Source organism: Lithobates pipiens, unplaced genomic scaffold (assembly GCF_037356315.1).
Source record: "Lithobates pipiens isolate NorthernLeopardFrog02 unplaced genomic scaffold, aLitPip1_a1.2 Scaffold_27, whole genome shotgun sequence".
NCBI classification, from domain to species: Eukaryota; Metazoa; Chordata; class Amphibia; order Anura; family Ranidae; genus Lithobates; species Lithobates pipiens.
In genome coordinates this window covers 141,710,329-141,731,242 of record NW_027507788.1, presented here as the reverse complement: position 1 = coordinate 141,731,242, position 20,914 = coordinate 141,710,329, and the positions used below count along the sequence as shown (strand labels likewise).

General features: G+C 41.3%; 1 protein-coding gene across 1 annotated transcript; it reads left to right on the top strand.

The window, feature by feature from the left end:
- The first annotated feature begins 76 nt into the window (after window positions 1-76).
- On the top strand, window positions 77-20,257 carry LOC143934186 (uncharacterized). Its single transcript, XM_077457582.1, has 5 exons — window positions 77-205; window positions 12,493-12,626; window positions 15,042-15,888; window positions 16,834-17,007; window positions 18,681-20,257. The coding sequence occupies exons 1-5, from the start codon at window positions 150-152 to the stop codon at window positions 18,844-18,846; spliced, it is 1,377 nt and encodes a 458-aa protein (XP_077313708.1). The 5' UTR covers window positions 77-149; the 3' UTR covers window positions 18,847-20,257.
- Window positions 20,258-20,914: the final 657 nt, after the last annotated feature.

Sequence of the window (20,914 nt, the reverse complement as noted above, 5' to 3'; positions counted from 1 at the left end):
CGGCAGAACATGATTGGCCCACGGCTGACCGGCTCCCCACTTCCGGTAGACGGTGGCCTGCCAGGGACAGAATGTTCTTTTGGCTTCCGCTTAGCAACGCCTTGTTTGAGCCTTCCCCTAGCAACGGAGGAAAGGGAAGAGAAGACACCATGGCCGGGAGAGCGGAGGGAGTGTTCGTGCTGCACGGGAGGAAAGCGGCGCTCAGGTACGAGGCCGGGGGGGGGGGAGGGGGTGATGGTTTGGGGGTGTACAGGCGGAGCATTAGGGTGTCCAATCTCCATCTTCATTCATTAGCATCACAACAGAAACACCTGAGACCTGGCGACAAGTCTCTGCATGTCTACATAGGAGGACCGGAGAGTGTACTCTGTGCTGGGACTTGTGCTGCATAGGAGGACCGGGGAGTGTACTCTGTGCTGGGACTTGTGCTGCATAGGAGGACCGGGGAGTGTACTTTGTGCTGCATAGGAGGACCGGGGAGTGTACTCTGTGCTGGGACTTGTGCTACATAGGAGGACCGGGGAGTGTACTCTGTGCTGGGACTTGTGCTACATAGCAGGACCGGGGAGTGTACTCTGTGATGAGACTTGTGCTACATAGGAGGACCGGGAGTGTACTCGGTGCTGGGACTTGTGATCCTTCCCCGATTGTCTCGCATTTCTTCCTGGCTGGTTTGAATGGTGCTCCCTGACTTGCATGCAGGGGCTTGTAGTCTGTGATTGGCTGGGACTTGTGATTGGCTGGGTGGGACTTGTCCCTGGCTGGGTGAGATGCTGGGACTTGTAGTCTCAGACTGGCTGGCATGTGGTGCTTATAGTCCCTGACAGGGTAGGACATGCCCTTGGTTGGCCAAGCTGCTGGGACTTGTAGTCCCTGATTAACTTGAATTAGTGATCCTTGGACAGCTAGCATGCTGGGACCTGTAGTCCCTGGCTATCTGGGACTTGTCATCCCTGACTGGCTGGTATGCTTGGGCTTGTGGTGCCTGGCTGGCATTCTGGGACTTTAGTCTAGGGCTGAAACAACGAATCGATTAATCAACAACTAATCGATTATGAAATTAATCGATTACTATTTTCATAATCGATTAATCGACAGTAACATATTGGGGTTAAAAAAAAACAAAATGAAAATAAGCCCTTTATAGTACAAAAAGAGCAAATAATCAAAACTGTAAATATTACTTTCACTGTTCTACAGTTAATAAATTAACCCATTACAGTAGAGATTATCTCTATAGTCTATACTATACTATAAATGGCTAATTTTAGTTTTTTTAACCCCATTATGTTACTAAACGTCTTAGACCTGGTTCACATCTATGCGTTTATTGGTGCTTTTTGCAGAAATGCACTACAGTTCATTTACATGGTTTCCTATGGGACACGTTCACATCTGAAAGGGTCAGGGACTTTTAATGCAAAATGGTGCTTTATTGGTTCAATATACTTCAATGGAGAAGCTGCAGAAAAGCATGTAATGCGTTTTTGCAGCAATTTGTGTTTTTCAATCTGCGCAAAAAAAATGCAAATTGCAGTAAAATCACGTGCGCAAAAATAAAAACGTACAGCAAAAAGCACTGCAGAAACCGATCAAAAGCAAACTGCATAGGTGTGTACCGAGCCTTATGCTGGCCACACAGATCAATTTTCAGATGAGAATATTCAGACTAAAAATCTTTGTACATTCGCTGAATGAAAGAATTTTGTTTGAAATTTTCACTTGTTTTTAACATTCTGTTTTTAAAATGAATGTAATTTCTGAACGAAAACCACAAACACTGTCTGAATATTCCTTTGACTAAGAAGTTTTCTATTATTTCCAAATTTTCCCATCACTGTGGTTGAAAATGAACGTCAATTTGACCCATTTTTTTTTTTTTAAAGGTTATTAACCGATTAATCGAAACAATAATTGGCCAACTAATCGATTATGAAAATAATCGTTAGTTGCAGCCCAACTTTAGTCCCTTAATGGCTGGGACTCGTGATCCCTGGCTGACGTTCTGGGACTTGTAGTCCCATATTGGCTGGGACCTGTGATTTTTGGACAACTAGCATACTGGGACTTGTAGTCCCTGACAAGCTGGGACCTGTGATCTCTGGCTGATATTCTTGGGCTTGTAGTCCCTGATTGGTTGGGACTCATTGTCCCTGGTTGACTGGAACTTGTGATCCCTGACTGGCTAGCATGCTGGGACTTGTGGTTCTATTATCTGCAGGCTGGAGAGTCCTGGCTGAGCTTCCTGTGTCATGGTCCTACATTACCTTCCATACACCTGGCCCATAGACCCGGACACTCATCTACACCACCAACCATACGATACCCAGCGATCTCCTTAAACACCCCAGGGGGTCTTGGCTTCAAACCTTTAGAGAGAAAATCTGGAGGCTGACTTTGTAAACCTGGAAATGCTTGTTGCCTGGCTGCTCCGATTTCCTGATGCCTTCAGTACTTTATGAGTCTTACACGTGGAGGGAGATCAGACATATGGCTCCTTCCAGATCAGGGACTGAAGACTGTGACATCAACAATTCATCCCCCCAACTCCCCTCATTAGTAAGTCTTCCCATATATTCCAGTACTACTCACCCATCATCCTCCTACACAAGCTGTTCATGTTAGAGGTGTGCATTGTGTGTGGTCAGAGGTAAACACAGCACCCATCAAACCTGTAATCTTCCTGCCAGGTAAACAGACAACACCTCATGGAAGGTTTGTTGTACACGGCAACAGTTCAAGAGAACCGCCTAATGGTGACCATTGATGTACAAGATCAATATGAACACCTTCAGGGCAACAGATCTTCTAAGCCAGGGACATGCAATTAGCAGACCTCCAGCTGTTGCAGAACTACAAGTCCCATGAGGCATAGCAAGACTGACAGCCACAAGCATAACAGGCAAAGGCATGATGGGACTTGTAGTTTTGCAACAGCTAGGGGTCCGCTAATTGCATATCTGTGTTCTAAGGCCTCATGCACACAAGACGCTGTTAAATGCGTGTTTAGATGCAGTTGGACACTTTTTTCAACTGCCCCTGAACTTATTCAATGTTTTCCTATGTGTCCATGCACACAGTCTCGTTTTTGCCGTTTTTATGCAGTTGCGTTTAACCTTGTTTTTCCAGAAGCAAAAAAAATGGGTTCAGCCGCAAAAATGTCCACGTTTCAGACGCTAAACGCGGCACCCGCGTTTAGCCGCTTTTGCGTTTATATGCATTTTTAAAGGAACCCAATTTTTTGGACCTGAAAACTCAGATATATGATCTGAGAATGACATTTTGTGACCCGACTTTGGGGGCCCATATCTTGGGGCCACTTATTGCCAGGAACCCCAAATTCGATATGCAGATACTGTATATCTAGCACTATAACATATCCAAATTTGAGGATCCTATCACCAAGTGACCCCGAGATAGGGGGCCCCAAATTCGGGTCGCAAAATGTCATGCACTTTTCTGCATCAGATACATGGCCTCAAAGTCAACTGTGACCATCTGCGGCAATGTAATTTGGTCATTAGGGTTGGGTGTTATGGTAAGTGGTTATCCGTTAGGGTTATTGTTTAGGATTAAGGGTTGGATTAGGGTTAGGGTTAGTGGTTAGGATGAATGGTTAGGGTTAGGATTCTGGATATTTTAATAAGGCATTCAAAAATATTATACTACCATATACAGCAGCAAAGAATTAAAATATATTAATCAGTACATATTTCACGATAAAAATATATTAAAAAATTGGGCAAATAAATTTTAAAACAATTATAAAAAATCTAATTAACATAGATTTGCTTTTAAATAAAACAATTTTAAACTAGAAAAAATGAATAAAAACATATATTAAGATTAAAACATAAATAATTAACTATTTTAATATTGTTTTATATTAGAAATAATGAAAACATGTTAAAAATTGCCACAAGAAAATGTTAGATATTTTAAAAAATTTGATAATTTGCTATAAATAGACATAAAAAAAAAAAAAATAAAGGACAGAGAAAAAAATTCATCTGTACATCTATAGATAAATATATTTTATAAATATATACACATACCTGATCGTTACCAACAGACGTTCCTCTGGTGACACACTGTTTCTCATATTGGTGTCCACGAATGTCAGACCAGGTCGTACTTTTTCTAATGCCGTGTACACACGACAGGACTTAAGTCCGGCAGACTTTCGACGGAGTTCTGACAGAGTTCTGACGGACTTTCCAAATGAACGGACTTGGCCACACACAATCACACCAAAGTCCGACGGATTTGAACGTGATGACGTATGACTGGACTAGAATAAGGAAGTTCATAGCCAGTAGCCAATAGCTGCCCTAGCGTCGGTTTTAGTCCGTCAGACTAGCACACACACGAGCGGATTTCTGGGTCCGGCAGAGTTCTGTCGGAAAAATTTGAAACATTTTCCATTTCCAAAGTCTGTCAGACTTTTGCAAATCAAAAGTCCGCTGCAGCCCACACACGATCGAATAGTCTGCCGGAATCATTCCGTCAGACTTTTGATGTTGAAAAATCTGGTCGTGTGTACGGGGCAGAACTCTGTCGAAAGTCTGCCAGACTTAAGTCCTGTCGTGTGTACGCGGCATAAGAGCAGATCAAATGTGACAATGGACATCCGGCTAAAATAAAAAAACTTGTCGGGGTAGGTACGCAGCTGCACATACATGTTTGTGAAATATCCAACGGACATTCCCTGTCCCATTAACGGATGGGTCCAATATCGACGAGCTCTGACTCTGGACCTCTCACGAAATTTGCGACGACGTTGCTGTCTCATCAAGAGCAACATCAGGAGCATTTCCTGACATATATTCAATATGGGATCCATTTCAAAATATATACCACAGAAAGAGAGGCAAATGCAAGTGTACAACTGCTCTCTATGCTGCTGCTGCTCACTCTGATCAAAATAGCAGAAATAGTTAAAAAACATGCTTTGAGAGCTTGGGGAGGGTCTACATGATGTTATCTTTATAAACGCAAAAGCGGCTAAGCGCGTCTAAACGCGGCATAACGTGCATTTCTAAACGCGCGTTTCATCTTTTTTTGAGCAGCTTTCACCTGTGTCTCGTGTGCATGAGACCTAAGCATTGCAGATCCCCCAGACCATTCATCTCAACAACAATCGTCCCATAAGAAGTGCATTCAACGAGGGGGGGGGGGGGGGGTGTTTATCAGGAATGGACCAGACACATTCTGGAGCAGCTATACATGGCAACCAATCAGATTCCATGTTCAGCTTGTTTAGTTAGGCTATGCAAATAAATGATAGATGCTGATTGGTTGCCAGGTACATTCTGTCTCCAGCACAGGGGAGCCCATTCCAGGGATCACATCCAAGATGGCAATTGGTAAATCCCCCTTTGTATTTTATGCATGTTATCTACCTGGAAAGATATACAGAACTGCACCACAGCATTTTAAGTCGAGGCATTTGAAACGCCAATTACTTGTAAACGTGGTAACTCACGTTTTTAGCTGCGTTTTGTTTACAGGCGTTTTTAAAGGAGATACATTTTTGACTATTTGAAAAAAAAAAAGGTTCCTGAATGTATATGTGGTAAAACAGAAGTTTTTAAATGTCGTTTACTATCTGTGAAGTTACATCGTTCAGAGGAGGTTGTAGGACATTCCGTGTACAGGTTTGTTATTTTTCGAGGAAAAAAAAACAATCACTTTAAGGTGAAAAGCCTTCTTTGCTGCAGCTACCCCCCCCCCCCCTTTTCTTTACCTGAGCCCCAATCCAGCGATGTGCGTGAGCCCATCGGCTCCAGCCGCTGTGTCTCTCCTCATTGGACAGATTGATAGCAGCACGATTTAAAAATGATAACTTAGCGCCACAGTGCAAAAACAAATTCTAATCCGTGAATAATGGTGCGATAGTCAACCAGCTGCAGTGGTAACGTAAGCTTGATAGCAAAACGACAAAAACGTATGCAAATATACACCGCGCTAGGTACTTGCATTACTCCAACATTAGTTTGTATCATAATTGAAATAAAATGTAGAAATAAACAAGTGCCATAGAGCTGTATTGTGTAAAGTGCTCGTGCTCATAAAGTTCAGTAAAGGGCAGGCGCTCCGCTTGTACTCAGTTCTCGTGCCCCACATGGATGTACACTCACCCCTCACCCTGGGTATTCACCACCTATCTCTAGCGCTTGTTGGGGAACCTCCCCTAGGTGAGGTCTCCACTGGGAAGCCTCTCGGTGGTTTAATCCTCAGTTGTATATAGGGGAAGAATAATAGTGGGAGACCTCATATCATAAAAACGGAAGATTTATTCAGCAGTAAACGAAAATATATAAATGAACTCATACCTTATGGTGCCTATATCCTGGCACCCGGGGTATGCAGAATATGAGGTAATCCCGGCCAGCATGTACTGAATACCGCAAATTGTGGCTCAGCACAGTCCCAGAAGTGACACAGGCGGAAATGTTGTTGCGATGACGCAATCAAACCTTGGGACGTTTCAGCCAATCAGAAGGGCCGTCATCATGAAGCTTGTTGATTCCCACCACTGTCAATCAAATCCAGTGACACAGGGGTGGGCCCGAGTCCCGGTTTCTGTGCCAATGGATGCAGCATTGGGACTTAGGAGCGAGCCCACACAGATGCCTCCATGGGAAGTGCCGTTCTGTGGGGGCACCCGATGAAGGGGAGGAGCACCACTGGGGCACCCCAGAAGAGGAGGATCGGGGGTAAGTATGACATGTTTGTTATTTTATATAAAAAAAAAAAAAAAACCTTTACAACCACCTTGACAAGCTGAGGTTAGACGCTGATTGGTTTATATGCAGAAACGAGGCAGATTTTGCACTCTCTAGCTTATGTAAATAACCCCCACTGTGTTTAACCTCCAAATGTATTAAACAAACTCGCTAGAGGTAAATGCTGGTAATGTAATAAGAGGTAAAAGTGCATTCCCCTCTGGGAGTAACAATCCGGGCTCCGGCCATAATCCCTAGCTGCGTGCACAGATCCAATGTGTGTGGTGAGGTCATGCCCAATGCCTCCCTACGCGTTTTGTCATCTGACGTCCTCCGGGGGCAGTAGCACTGCAGCACTGTCCTTTTAGAAGAAAAAAAAATTACGTGGAAGATTCTCTCTTGTGCAAAAGATCTTAAAGCCCTGAGAATGCATTTATCAATCACGGCGCCTGCTAATATTTTGGTTATCCTAGTCTGCTTGGTGTTTGGAACATTTGCAAATCCTTTGAATGCACTGAGCATGTATAATATGTGTGATGTTGGTCCGTTACCAGTGGCTAAAGCTTTCTAAGCACATTGTTTTTGTAAGTTATTGCTATGTGGCATATGTCACTTTATTTTGTTGGATAAATGATTTTTAGGTAAAAATTCCATAAAAAAGCCCTAAGATAGCTGCTGGGGATCACCATCTTGGATGTGGTCCATGGCATGAGCCCCCCTGTGCTGGAGATCCCAGGCTTTACCACCTATTTCACAATATTCTCAATTTAAAGAGACCTTGTAGCAAGACTGCTTCTTTCTACCTACATATAATATTATATGTACATTTAAGGCTATTTTACACCACGTCTAGTCCGGCGTGATTTTTTATTTTTTTTTCTGCATCAAAAACACATGGAATGTAGGTTATATGGTTTCCAATGGCATAGTTCACACCAATGCAGTCAGTTTCAGGGCTTTCCAGTTCCAGAAAAAAAGTAGCACACGCTGCAATTATCCTGCACTGGAATGTTATAAAACGCATCAAATGCATCGGGGTGCACTGGAACGCCTTAAAAGTGCACTGCACCCAGTACAGTAAAAACAAAAAACGGAATAGGAAGGAAAAAAAGCATCCGGAATGATCGAGAAACGCATCAAAAATGCTTAAAGCGCATGCGGTGTGTTTTTGTGGCGTGAACCAGCCCAAATATATTTTCAGCATTTTATTTGCCTGTAAAAGCTTTCCTTGTGTAGATATCCAAAAGTCCAGTTAGCCTGATAAAGGAGCATGCATGCTCCAAACGTGCGCCCCTCCCCGCTCTCTCTCCAACCGGAAGCGACATACGCTGCTGTCTGTGAGCCATCCTGAGTGTCTGGAAGCGCTGGGAACCGCCGGTGTCCCCAGACCCATCAGCTGTCTCTTCACCAGTGAGAAAATAGTCTTTCCCACGAGCGAATGAACCACATTATTAATCCCACATGCGCTGACATCTCGTATATCTTGTGAGTTACCAATTGTCTTTTATGGAATAAAATGTCTTATTAAAGAGGATGGCCACCTTAAAAACATATTAAAAGTCAGCAGCTACAAATGCTGCAGCTGCTGACTTTTAATAATCAGACACTTACCTGTCCAGGGTGCCCGCGATGTCAGCAATCGCTCGTCTCTCAGCTGCCCCCGCCGCCATCCTCTGTCGGGGAATCAGGAAGTGAAGCATTGCGGCTTTACTGCCAGGTTCCCTACTGCGCATGCGTGAACTTGTTGTACGTCTTCACTGTTCCCAGTTGTGTTCTGGGAACTGTGTGTTTCCCAGAACACAACGGAGGGGGGGGGGGGGGGGTGTTATCTGCGGCTAGCTATTTCCGGAAGTGGGTGCAAATACCTGGATTATACCTGAAAGGTGCCAATTGTGGCACCAGAGGGGGGGAGGATTTTGATGAGTGGAAGTTCCACTTTAGGGTGGAACTCTGCTTTAATGCTGCACTTAGATGGTGCTGCTCACTTTTTGTTTCAATCAAATTTAAAGAAATATAATGTAATGTGTAAAAAAAAATAATATATATATATATATATATATATATATATATATATATATATATATATATATATATATATATATATATATATATAACCATTTAAGTTATATTAGGCTCTTCCCCTTTACACCGATACCAATTACCGATACCTACTGCAACTTTTTTGTTTACACTTCCGCTGTCAGCAATGGTACAAAGCATTGAAAAGTTATAATAACACTTTTTTTATGTGAAATATGTAAAAATAATATTAATGAACAAAGCAAACAAAAAAGTTTTAATTATTAATAGTTCATAAAATGGAAGAAAATAAAAATCAGGAAAATAATAATTAAATGGAGAAGGAAAATTAAAGAGTTAATCAGGCTAAGTAGAGTACATTAAAGTGGTTGTAAACCTTTAGACCACTTTGACCTGCAGGTAAGCCTAGATTAAGGCTTACCTGTAGGTCCAAAAAATATCTCCTAAACCTACACGGTTTAGGAGATATTTACTAAAAGTCAGTCACAGCTGTCTGTGGCACGTGGGCGCACTATCGCCGTTAGCGGCATGCCGCTGCTAATGGCAATATGCCGTTAGTGGTGGCTCCCATGCGCATGCGCGGGAGTGAGGTCATCGCTGCTACGGCGCTGTGAGTGGCCGGAGCAGCGATACCCGGAAGAAGATGGATGCTCTGGACTACAGGGGACAGCGGTGACATCGCTGGCTCCTGTGTCAGGTAAGTGACACATAATGGGCTACTATGCGATGCATAGTAGCCCATTATTTTTTACCTTTTCAGGGAGACAAAGAGGAAGTAAAGCAACCTTGCTTTAACCTTGTTAAAGCAAGGTTGCTTTAAATTGACTTCATTTGCAGATCGAAGTTCATCCCTTTGATCTTTAAATGAATAAACAGAAAGATGCAATATTTATTTTTATCTCTCTTTCAATACAATGTTGTTGATAAATATTGCAGGCTGTTTTTTTTGTTTTTCTTCTTTTTATTTTTTTCTTTGACAGCTTTGGGTAGGGAACTGCTTTGCACTTCTTATTACATGAATAGTGGAAATGTTGGATTAAGTGAGGGGTTTGGTTCGAGGTCGTGGTCTTTTAACGATTAATTGTGCAGCTCTATTACAATGTTGGGGACAAGTTCCAGGAATGTAGCAAACATCACCCAGTCAGTACTGTATTTCTTCTTTTGCCCATATTGTTCTCAATACCTGTAAGGTAAAAGAAATAATAAATACATTCAAATTAAAATAAAAGGCCATGATCTGATCAGTAATGTATTCTTACTTTTGGCCCACTGTGTGTGTAGTACATATATAGGCAGACACACATAATGCAAGCAGTTGCAGCGTTATGGTACAGGCTTTTAGGGGTTAAAACAGGTGGTGAGGGCGCATCATAAGGCCTCTCCTCCTCGCCTGCCATACATGAAAAGCAATCCACCACAGATTGTTCTTCGGAGAGCAAAGTATGTGAAAATGAGCCCAAAGGTGTACTGGCAAATTGAGGAAGACTATACTGGGGATCTGTCACATTAGCAGCTGAAATCTCACACTAAATTCAGTATTATTCATGGAAAACAATAATCCTATCAGGTCTAGCAGCGAATAATTCATTTTCAGTACTAATGAAAAGCACAAGGACCCGAAGACGCAGGTAGATGGCCTTCTATTCGCTTTCCCACTGCTATTTCCATAATGACGTGAACAATGTCTGCTATGGAAAGGGGATTTTCACTGTAGGGCAATTCGCTGTCATGGAAACGGCTCCAACAGGCCCACACATTCTCCATACCCGTGGAAGACGCTGGAGACTTCAATTATCGGGAGGACTGGTTTTGACAGATAAATATAATGTTACATTTTCTGATCTGAGGTCCGAGTTATTAGAGGGCAGACATGCTAAGATTCATACATACTGCGCCTGTCTTGCATTGCCATTCCTGCCTACATTCATCACGTGTTTGGCAAGTTTACACATCGATTTTCATCATTTCAGTTTTCAGTATTGGCCTTTAATACTCAACTACTTTGAATTCGATGAATTAAAAAAAATTTTTGATCGGGTTACCCTGCTTTGTTCTTTGCCTAATCAAAGCAGATCTAAAGGGAATCACTACAATCTATATCTACTATAAACTTAACCACTTCAGCCCCGGAGGATTTGGCTGGCCAAAGACCAGAACACTTTTTGCAATTTGGCACTGCGTCACTTTAACTGCGACGTGGCTCCCAAACAAAATTTACATCTTTTTTTTTCCTCACATGTAGAGCTTTCTTTTGGTGATATTTGATCACCTCTGAGATTTTTAATTTTTGCACTATAAACAAAAAAATAGCAACAATTTTGTAAAAAATAATGCTTTTTTTTTCATTTTGCTATAATAATTATCCCCAAAAAATATATAGTATAGGCTGATATGTATTCTTCTACATATTCTTGGTTAAAAAAAATCACTATAAGCGCTTATTGATTGGTTTGCACAAAAGTTATAGCGTCTACAAAATAGGGGATAGTTTTATGGCATTTTTATTATTATTTTTTTTTTTTTTACTAGTAATGGCGGAGATCAATGATTTTTATCATGACTGAGACATTATGGCGGACACATCGGACACTTATTTTGGGAGCATTCAATTTATACAGCGATCGGTGCAATTTAAAAATGCATTGATTACTTTTTAAACGTGACTGGCAGGGAAGGAATTAACACTAGGTGGCGCTGTAGGGGTTAAGTGTGCCCTAGGGAGTGATTCTAACTGTGGGGGGGAGGGGCTGTGTGTGACAGATCACTGATCATCTCTCCCAATCACAGGGAGCTATGATCAGTGACAGTGTCACTAGGCAGAACAGGGAGATGCTTGTTTACATTAGCATCTCCCCGTTCTTCCTCTCCATGAGGCGATTGCAGATATGCCCGTGGACATCAAGTCCAGCGGAGCCAATCTGCCTCAGTAAAACTGCGGCGGCTGGTCTGCAAGCAGTTAAGCATGTTGGTGTTCTTTCATACATTTTTTTTTTTCCATCTTTTATCGAAGCAATATTGGTGATCCTGACATTAAAGTGGAGTTCTATCCAAAAGTGGAAGCTCCGATTATCAGCCCACCCCCCTTCTGATGCCACATCTGGCACCTTTTGGGGAGGAGGGGAGCGGTACTTTTTTTTTTTTTTTTTTTTTTTTACAGGTACCTGTCCCCACTTTCGAGAGATCTCACTGCAGCAAGATCACTCTGAAGTTTGGCCCCGTCCTCCTTCCCCCAGCGCCGAGCCATTCAGAAAGCACAGCGTGCTTCGTGCATGCGCAGTAGGTAACCAACTTTAAAACCAAAAGGCTTCACTTCCGGGCTCCCTTACTATGAATGGCGGTGGCAGCACCCAAGAGCCGATGGAAACATCAGCTGAGGTGCCAACATTGCTGGATTCCAGGACAGGTAAATGTCCTAATATCAAAAGTCAGCAGCTACAGTGTGTGTGTGTGTGTGTGTGTGTGTGTGTGTGTGTGTCTCCTCTTTAAGGTCCTTGTTCATACATTTCCTATTATCAGATGACAATGGTCTCCTAATTGTGCTTCTGTGTTGCCACCCTATCTCATGTGACCTTATAGGTGGAAGGAAACCCACACGAACACAGGGAGAACATGCAAACGTCATGCATATGGTGTCCTAACAGGGATTCAAACTAAGGACGCTAGTCCTTCAAGAAATGCCAACCCCTCAGCCTGAATGATCAATACCTCTTTTGCTTCCTTTTAGTGAGAAGCCATATGAGTTCCTGAGTAATACACAGAAGACAACAAGCAGTCATAATCTCAGCTATCAAGGGTCTGCCATCAATCGCAGAGTGCACTCTAACCATGGCCAACAACCTACACCAAATGACACCAACGGCAAGTATCATCTTGTTGCTTTAGTCCGTAAAAAGCTTTGTGCAATTTATTCAACAATACTTTACTTATTAATACAATAAAGGAAGAACTGTCTAAGCAGCTTATAGCTTTAAAAAAAAAAAAAAAAAACATGTTATACTTACCTGCTATGATTTTGCACAGAAAAGCCCCAATCCTCCTCTTCTCCTGTCTTTCCCCACTGCTCCTGGCTCCCCCGCCGCCCAGTTACATATAAGACACAGAGCATGGCTCAGCCCAACCATCCACTCCCTCCTCACTGGCTGTGATTGACAGCAGCGGCAGCCAATGTCTGAGCCAATGAGGAGAGGGAGAGAGCAGGAGAGCCAAGAGATCCTCTGCTCTTGTACACATCACTGGATCGAGATCGGGTTCAGGTAAGTATAAGGGGGGGGGGAGCTTCCATACAGAAGATTTTTACCTTCATGCATAGAATGTATGAAGGTAAAAAGCCTTTAGACTCAATTTACATTAGTGCATCGACTTGTGGTGCGATTTTTATTTTTTTATTTTTTTTATCCAACTTCACATTCTATAGATCAAAGTAGCATCAAAGGTTCACACCAAAGTAGTGCAGGCTGCGGCTTTATGTCGCACCAATTTGAATGGGTGCCATTGAAATGAATGAGATGCAACTTGTCTTGCAACTTTTGATATCAAAAGTCACATGACAAATCACACAAGTGTGAATGGAGCCTTAGAACTACTTGATTCTTGATGTTGGTTAACACAGTCTTTTGTTTAGACACTTTAAAGGGAAATGCTATAATGGTATGTTTTTAAAATGATTTTAAATATTTAAACTGATGTTTTTTATTTTGATTTTAACCCTTTTGACGACTAAGCCTATTTCTGATATTTTGGTGTTTACAAGGTAAAATCCGTATTTCTTGCTAGAAAATTACTTAGCACCCTCAATGTGTTATATATATATATATATATATATATATACACACACACATATATATTTTTTTTAGTAGAGAATAAAATGGCGATTGTTGCAATATTTTATGTCACATGGTATTTGTGCAGTGGTGTTTTAAACACAAATTTTTGGGAAAAGGGACACTTTCATGAATTAAAAAAAAACGAAACAGTAAAGTTAGCCCAATTTTTTTGTATAATTTGAAAGATGATGTTAAGCAGAGTAAATAGATGCCAAATATGTCACACTTTATAATTGCACGTACTCGTGGAATGGCGACAAACTACAGCACCTAAAAATCTCCATAGGTGACGCTTTAAATTTTTTTTTACGTTTACCAGGTTAGAGTTAGAGAGGAGATCTAGTGCTAGAATTATTGCTCTCGCTCTGACGATCACAGGGATACCTCACATGTGTGATTTGAATACTGTTTACATATGCGGGTGCGACTTCCGTATGTGGCTTCTTTGCTGCGCAAGCTCACGAGGATGGTGGGGGGGGGCGCTTTAAAGAAAGTTTTTTTTTTTTTTTTTTTTCTTATTTATTTTTATATTAAGTTGCGTTTAAAAAAAAAAAAACTTTTGATCACTTTTATTGCTGTCACAAGGAATGTAAACATCCCTTGTGACAGGTACTCTTTATGGAGACCTCCGATCCCTCCTTTGTACTTCAAAGTATTCAGATCGCCGTTTTCGGCGATTCTGAATACTGTATATTTTTTTTTAAAACTGCCGCCATTGGCAGCCGAGTAAACAGGAAGTTATGTTGTGACGTTGCTTCCTTGTTTACAAACCGGAGACTGTAATGAAGCTGTTTCCCGCTTCATGCCAGTCTATACCTAGCCACCGGAAGAGGCGGATCGTCGATCGGGTCTCCCGATGGGAGGCGCATTCAGAGTGGCGGGAGGGGGGTCGTCCCCTCCTGCTCATCCCGGTATAACCCCCGAAAGCCGAGGACGCACATCTGCATACGCGTACTGTGTAATTCATTGCTAAAACACTATGGGCTAACTAAAAAGAGAGCCTTTAGGCTAACTCTGTCTGATTGAAATCTCAGGAAAAAGTGTATGGGGGGGGGGGGTACATATCATTGACTCATTTGTTTGTAAACACTTCATCTTGAGCTGCTGTGCTCTGTAAACCACAGACTTTTTAATGCAGGAGGTAAGGAGGAATTTTGAAAACACAAAAAGGAACCTAAAGCGCCACCTGCTAGTTGCACATGAACATTTATTTGCAATATGTTCTATTTATTTGACCAAATACAAAGAAAAATAATTTGAAAAGTGTTTTTTTTTTTTTTTCTTTTTTTAGTCCTCACCAGAAAGAAATAAAAAAAAAATATAAATCACAATATAATATTATACATCCTAGAAAAAAATACATTAGCTTTGTCAATTGTATGTTGTCTAGCTGACCTGGATTACATTAACCTCTACTGCCATATTCTTATAGTTTTTTTATTAACTGCAGGTAACACATTGTCCCTGTACGCCAAAGAGAACATTAGCATTGATGACCTTGAGGACAATTTGAGGAAATTAAAGGTTCAAGTAGATAGCCTGGCCTCTAGTCTAAATTTGGAAACCAAGTCGGACTATACAAACATGCCAGAATGGCCAAAGCATATTAGCAGTCCATCCTTTGGAGACTCCATTGATGGAGGTCAAGACTCTGCTTCAAGCTCTGAATGGTTTTTGAAGACAAACCACCTAGTTAAACCTCATGAAAGTTTTTCTACAGTGCACAGTTCAGGATTCCCAGCATTTTCAAAGTCCTCTCAAAGCCGCCCAGTCAGCATGGTAGGCAGCCTGTTTTCAGAAATTGGATCTTCTTCCATATCGCCGTCAGACATTGCATATGGAGAATCTGTTCCAGTGAAGCTTGGTGCTCCTCATGTAGTTGGTGTGAAGTCTCTTTTACCGCCAAGATTTCCTGTGCGTTCTCGATCCCCTGAGAGAACCAGAGTTACGATAGTACGAGGAAGATCGCAGTCAATTGATCGTTCACACTCCTTTTCTCCTTCTTCCAAGAAAGCTAGATATCTTAGATCACGTTCTCAATCCCCAAAACCTATCTGGAGGCCAAACTCTGCTAAAGCCAATGCATGTGGTCAGCCACCACCAAGGATAAAATCCAACATTAAGACATCATCTTCCAACAGGCAATCACGCTTACGATTTTACAGACCAGGGTCTTTGGCAGCAAGGTCCTTTACTCCTCCAAGGAAAACCAAAAGCAGTCTTGGCTACTCCTGGAGTCCTTATAGCATCCCGTCATCTGTCATAACAGCACCCAGTGCAGAAGAGATCAGTGAAAGGTAAATTGCTTGAAGTAAAATTCAGTAATACACTTTTGCTTCCTGCCATGGCTATTCCCTGTAACTAGGTCCCAGTACATGTACAACATCTGAGCATCAATGGGTTTGCAATTCCAAGGATACAAAGGGATTGATTTACAGTATATAATCTGTGCATGGTGTCCAATCACCTTCTAACTTCAGCTCGTTCAATTAAGCTTTGACAAAAAAAACCTGGGAACTGATTGGTTTCTATGCACAGCTGCACCACATTTTGCACTCTCCAGTTTTAGTAAATCAACCCCAAAGTGAGTTTTGGGGTTTTAGTATTAGTGGGAGTAACAATGCCCCATGGTTGGTGGTAGTATGAGGAATAGTGCTACAAGGACTAGTTAAAGGAAAGCAAAGGGCTGAATCTGGCCTGCGGGAGACCCCTGATATAATTGGTAAGTTATCAACTTGCTGATGACAAATACAATTAGAAACTTAATCACAGACCGCAGGAATTAGTGAAAAACAATATAGCAAATCCTATATAAGTAGAGTATAATTCATTGAGAAACTTTTAAAACTTAAACCAAAATGTTGTGTGCTATCTCAAAAATAGTGATATTTGGTACTTGGCAGTACCCTGATCAGAAGTCTGGAAAGCCATTTCGTATAAACTGATGTCTGGGAGAATACAAAGTTTTTAAGGTACAAATTTTTGATTTTTGGTAGTTTAGGTTTTTTTTGTTTGTTTTTTTCCACTAAAGTACACCTGTGTTTGTCACTGTGAGCATGTATGACTGACAGGTACACAACTTTTCGACCATGAACATTTAAGACTTTTAGAAATTATATATTGGAATATGTATCTAAAAATTGAGATCTTCTGGGATCATCTTTTATTGTGTACTGATATACAAAGCCTTTGTACTATAATTTTCTGAAGTTGTTAAGCACAATACACAATTTTTTGGATAGGTTCCTGAAGACACTAGCTGGGAGAGATGTGGGGGCTTCTGTAGTTGAGGCATCTCCCTATCAGCAAGAGCTGACCCGATTACGACTAGAGCGTCTTCGTGTGGAGGAGGAGTTACTGCTGGAGCTCAAAAGGCAGCAAGAATTGGAGCGTACCCGAGGACCAAAGCCTAAATGGTAAGATTCCTTACCTGTCTTAGGAAGTTTCTCTGCTTAAAAGGTTAAAGACCAGCGTGGTGTAGCTGGTGCAAGGACTAACTTGTTTATATGTAACAGCCCTGTGCCCTGTGTGGGTGCACAATAGGACAAGCCCACTAAAAATGACAATTTTGCCCTTCTTACCACTTTTGGGCAGGCCACCCTACTTGTCGTGTTGGACCCTGCTGCCTGCAAGCCAGCAGGAATAACACAGTAGGAAGTAGGCTCAAAATTGTTGTGCATGTTGTAATGTGCATTACAGTGTGCTGCAATGGAGGTGTATTGCCTTAGTGCTTCTAGTTTCATAGTAGGTAAGATTGAATAAAGAAATAGTCCATCCAGTTATCCCTGTATGTCGTGTTCACTAAAATGCACGTCTAATGCCCTGTACACCATCGGAATAAACTGAAGGTTTTTCCGACGGAATTCCTCTGAAACGGTCTTGCGTACACCCGATCACACCAAAGTCTGACCGCCAAGAACACGGTGATGTACAACACATACAACGGGACTAGAAAGAGGAAGTTCAGTAGCCAATAGCTTCTGTTTCGTACTTTCTTTCAAAGCATGCATCGTTTTCGGCCCGTTGGAACAGCATACAGACGAGCGCTTTTCCTGATAGGAATTGGATCCGTTGGAAATATTTATAACATGTTCTATTTCTAGGTCCATCAAAATTTTCGACGTAATAAGTCCGATGGGGCATACACACGATCAGAATATACGATGAAAAGCTCCCGCCTGACTTTTTCTGTCGGACATTTCACTCGTGTGCACGCGGCCTAAGTGTCTTCTAAAAATATCAACACTTACACCACCAACTGTGGAAGAGAGTTCCATATCCATGTCGCCCTGACCGTGAAAAACTCCCTATGCAGCTTAAGGTTGAACCACGTCTCCTCCCTGAGACTGAAAAGTTTTTTTTTTTTTTCCTATGCTGGGGTTATCATTGAGGTATTTGTATGTCACTATCATATCTCCTCTCAAGTGTCTCTTCTCCAGGGAGAATACATTTAGTGCTTGATCGTTCCTTGTAATTGAAGTCCTCCAGTCCCCTTATTTGTTACCCTTCTGTGGACTCTCTCCAGCACATCCTTCTTGGGGACTGGTGACCAGAACTGGATGGAATACTCCAGATGTGGCCAAACCAGAGTTTTATAAAGTGGCAGGATTATAGTAGAATCCCTGGTAAATCCCCCTTTTTTTTATGCAAGCTAATAGTCTGCTAGCTTTGCTTACTGCAGCTTGGCATTGCCTGCTATTGCTCGGTCTGTCATCTACCAGGACACCTAGATCTTTTTCCATCCTTGATTCCCCCAGAAGTTCTCCCCCTGATGAGTAGTTTGAGTTTATGTTATAGCCCCCAAGTGCATTAATTTACATTTTTCAACATTAAAGCTAATTTGCCATATAGTTGCCCACCCCATTATTTTATTCAGGTCTTCCTGGTTTGGGGTGCCATTCAAAATAAATGGCAATAAATGTAACATGTTACTGCAACTCAGAAGTGTAAATGGGCCCTAAAATCTTTGCTGTAGAGACGGCCTGATATTGCGTTGTAAATTGAGGCTCATAGCACCAAAAATGGAAATCGTACAAAGATTGCAGAAATATTCTGATCAGAAATGACATCATTTCCATCTGTCCTGCAGGTATGAGATGAAAGGCTCACAGTTCCATTATGAAGCTCGCAAGAATAATGAATTGCTGAAGAGCAGCAAGGATTACCAGTCAATCTACAATTACCGAGAGGATCTTTCTGCTGCCTCAAGAGATTTTCAGGAGCACCTAAAGATTACACACTTAGAGCCTGTGTAAATGGAGAAACAAAGTAGCCTCTCTTTACTGTAACAGTGTGGAATGCTGTTGGATAGTCAAAAAGAAATTGTACAAATATTTAAAAAGATTGGTGTGCTAAATACAAGTCTCAAGGACTGTAATACAGTATCTGATGATATCTGGGGTGTAGATTGCAGAGAGTTGATATTGGTGTGTAAAGATGATCTCAGGGTTGTTGAGTGTAGGCTATGTGTCTGGTTGCAGTAATCCATGGCATTGGTCTACTACAAATCACTCGCTTACATAGAATGTTTTCTCAAGCTACTACTGGTTCAAAATCTCTAGTTCAAAAACTGGATCTCAGCCAAGATCTTTTACTGCAGTTACTCAGGAGCACAGCTATAAGTGACTGCTATTGTCGCAGGGAAAATTTGTCCCAGATCCATCCTTACTTACCCAATGTGGGCGTATCATGCCCACAAATGACCATTTCCAGGTGAAGATCTGTCCAATAGGCCTCTAATTTGGATCCTGCGACAGATGAATTTCTCGGGTGGTTTAGCTGCAGTTTATTAGCCACCTCATTGTGGATGAACGGCTTCTACACCATCCACATGGATGTGTCTGATACCAGTAGGGCTTATTCAAGAGACGCAAGGAAGTGAAAGCATTATTTTTTTTTTGTACATGACACATAATATCTGAATGCTTGTTGACAATTCTATCATATTGGGGTTGTGTGTGTGTTTGTTTTTTTTTTTTAACAAGTCCCAAGATGTGCCCCTGGCAATGATATTTGAAAATGCCAATATTGTAACTGTAATTAAAGTAGAACTATAGGCAAAACTTATTTTTTCCTTTTGGATAGAGTAAAGGGAGGGTTATAATCTGTAAGGTTTATTTTCACAATCTGTGTCCAATTGGGGAGATTTAGGTGCACTTCCTGTCCCATTGTCAAAACAGGAAGTAAAAGGAAATCCCCTAAAATTAAGGGACTTTGGGACCCCCAGCTCATCAGAACTAGTGTCCCCAATTGGAAGATTTCCCTTCTATTACTTTTCTGGGGACAATCCAAACTTTGAGATTTTCTTTTACTTTCACTGTCAATTATAATGGTAAACAGAACAAATGGAGAGGGTGAATCTCCTTAACGGGAGACAGCAATAAAAACTGACAGGTGTTCTAACAAAAAAAAAAGTTTTGCCTTTTAGTTATACTTTAAGGATGCCAATACTGTAACTGTAATTAATTGTGACCATTTCCAAGATGCAGAAAACTGCATAATAGATTTCTACACTCTAAATCAATGAACGTAGACCCTTTTATTTAATGTATAATTTATGTGCTTTATCCATTTACTTACAGAAAATGATTAGTATGATTTGTGAGTGTCCTAATATATATATATATATATAATAATGTACTAAAAATAAACTAATTTAAAATCCTAGATGACTAGATGACTTCTTCTGTAATGTTTGAAATATGATAGCAAAGTCTGTAGATAAAGGAGTATGTATAGCCAAAATTAAATAAAATTGCTTTTATGCTTTTACAAACATTTTAAAACAGTATTAAGCCCAAAACCAAACATGTAATTTATTGCAGCTTGCAAGTCATTAGATGTGGTGGCTGTATTAGTTTTCTTTTTTTACGCTTTTTCCCTCTGTTTTCACTTTGTGGTCTGGCCAGTAACGCACCTCCTGTATTAGAGTGCCCCACACTAAATGAATGAGAACAGGGGCACCTTTGGACAGCAGCATTGTCAGTCTGGGAGGAGGGGAGTGTTTACGTACTAGCAGATTTAGATGCAGTAACAAATTAAATCCAAACTTCAGCTAATCATTTATAAGCAGTTTAAGATTTTTTTTTTCTTCTTTTTTTCCTAATTGGGATAAAAGGTATTGCATGAATAAATAAAAGCTGATCATCACAAGCACCCCTGTCAGTATCAACTCCTACATCTGCAGGACAGCTTGTTCTATAAAAACAAGACATCATAGCTGAATCGCCAAGTGAAAACAAGCTAAAGAAAGTCTGAAAAGGGAAAACCAATACAGACATTACATTTAAAGTGGTTGTAAACCCTTACAAACTACTTTGACCT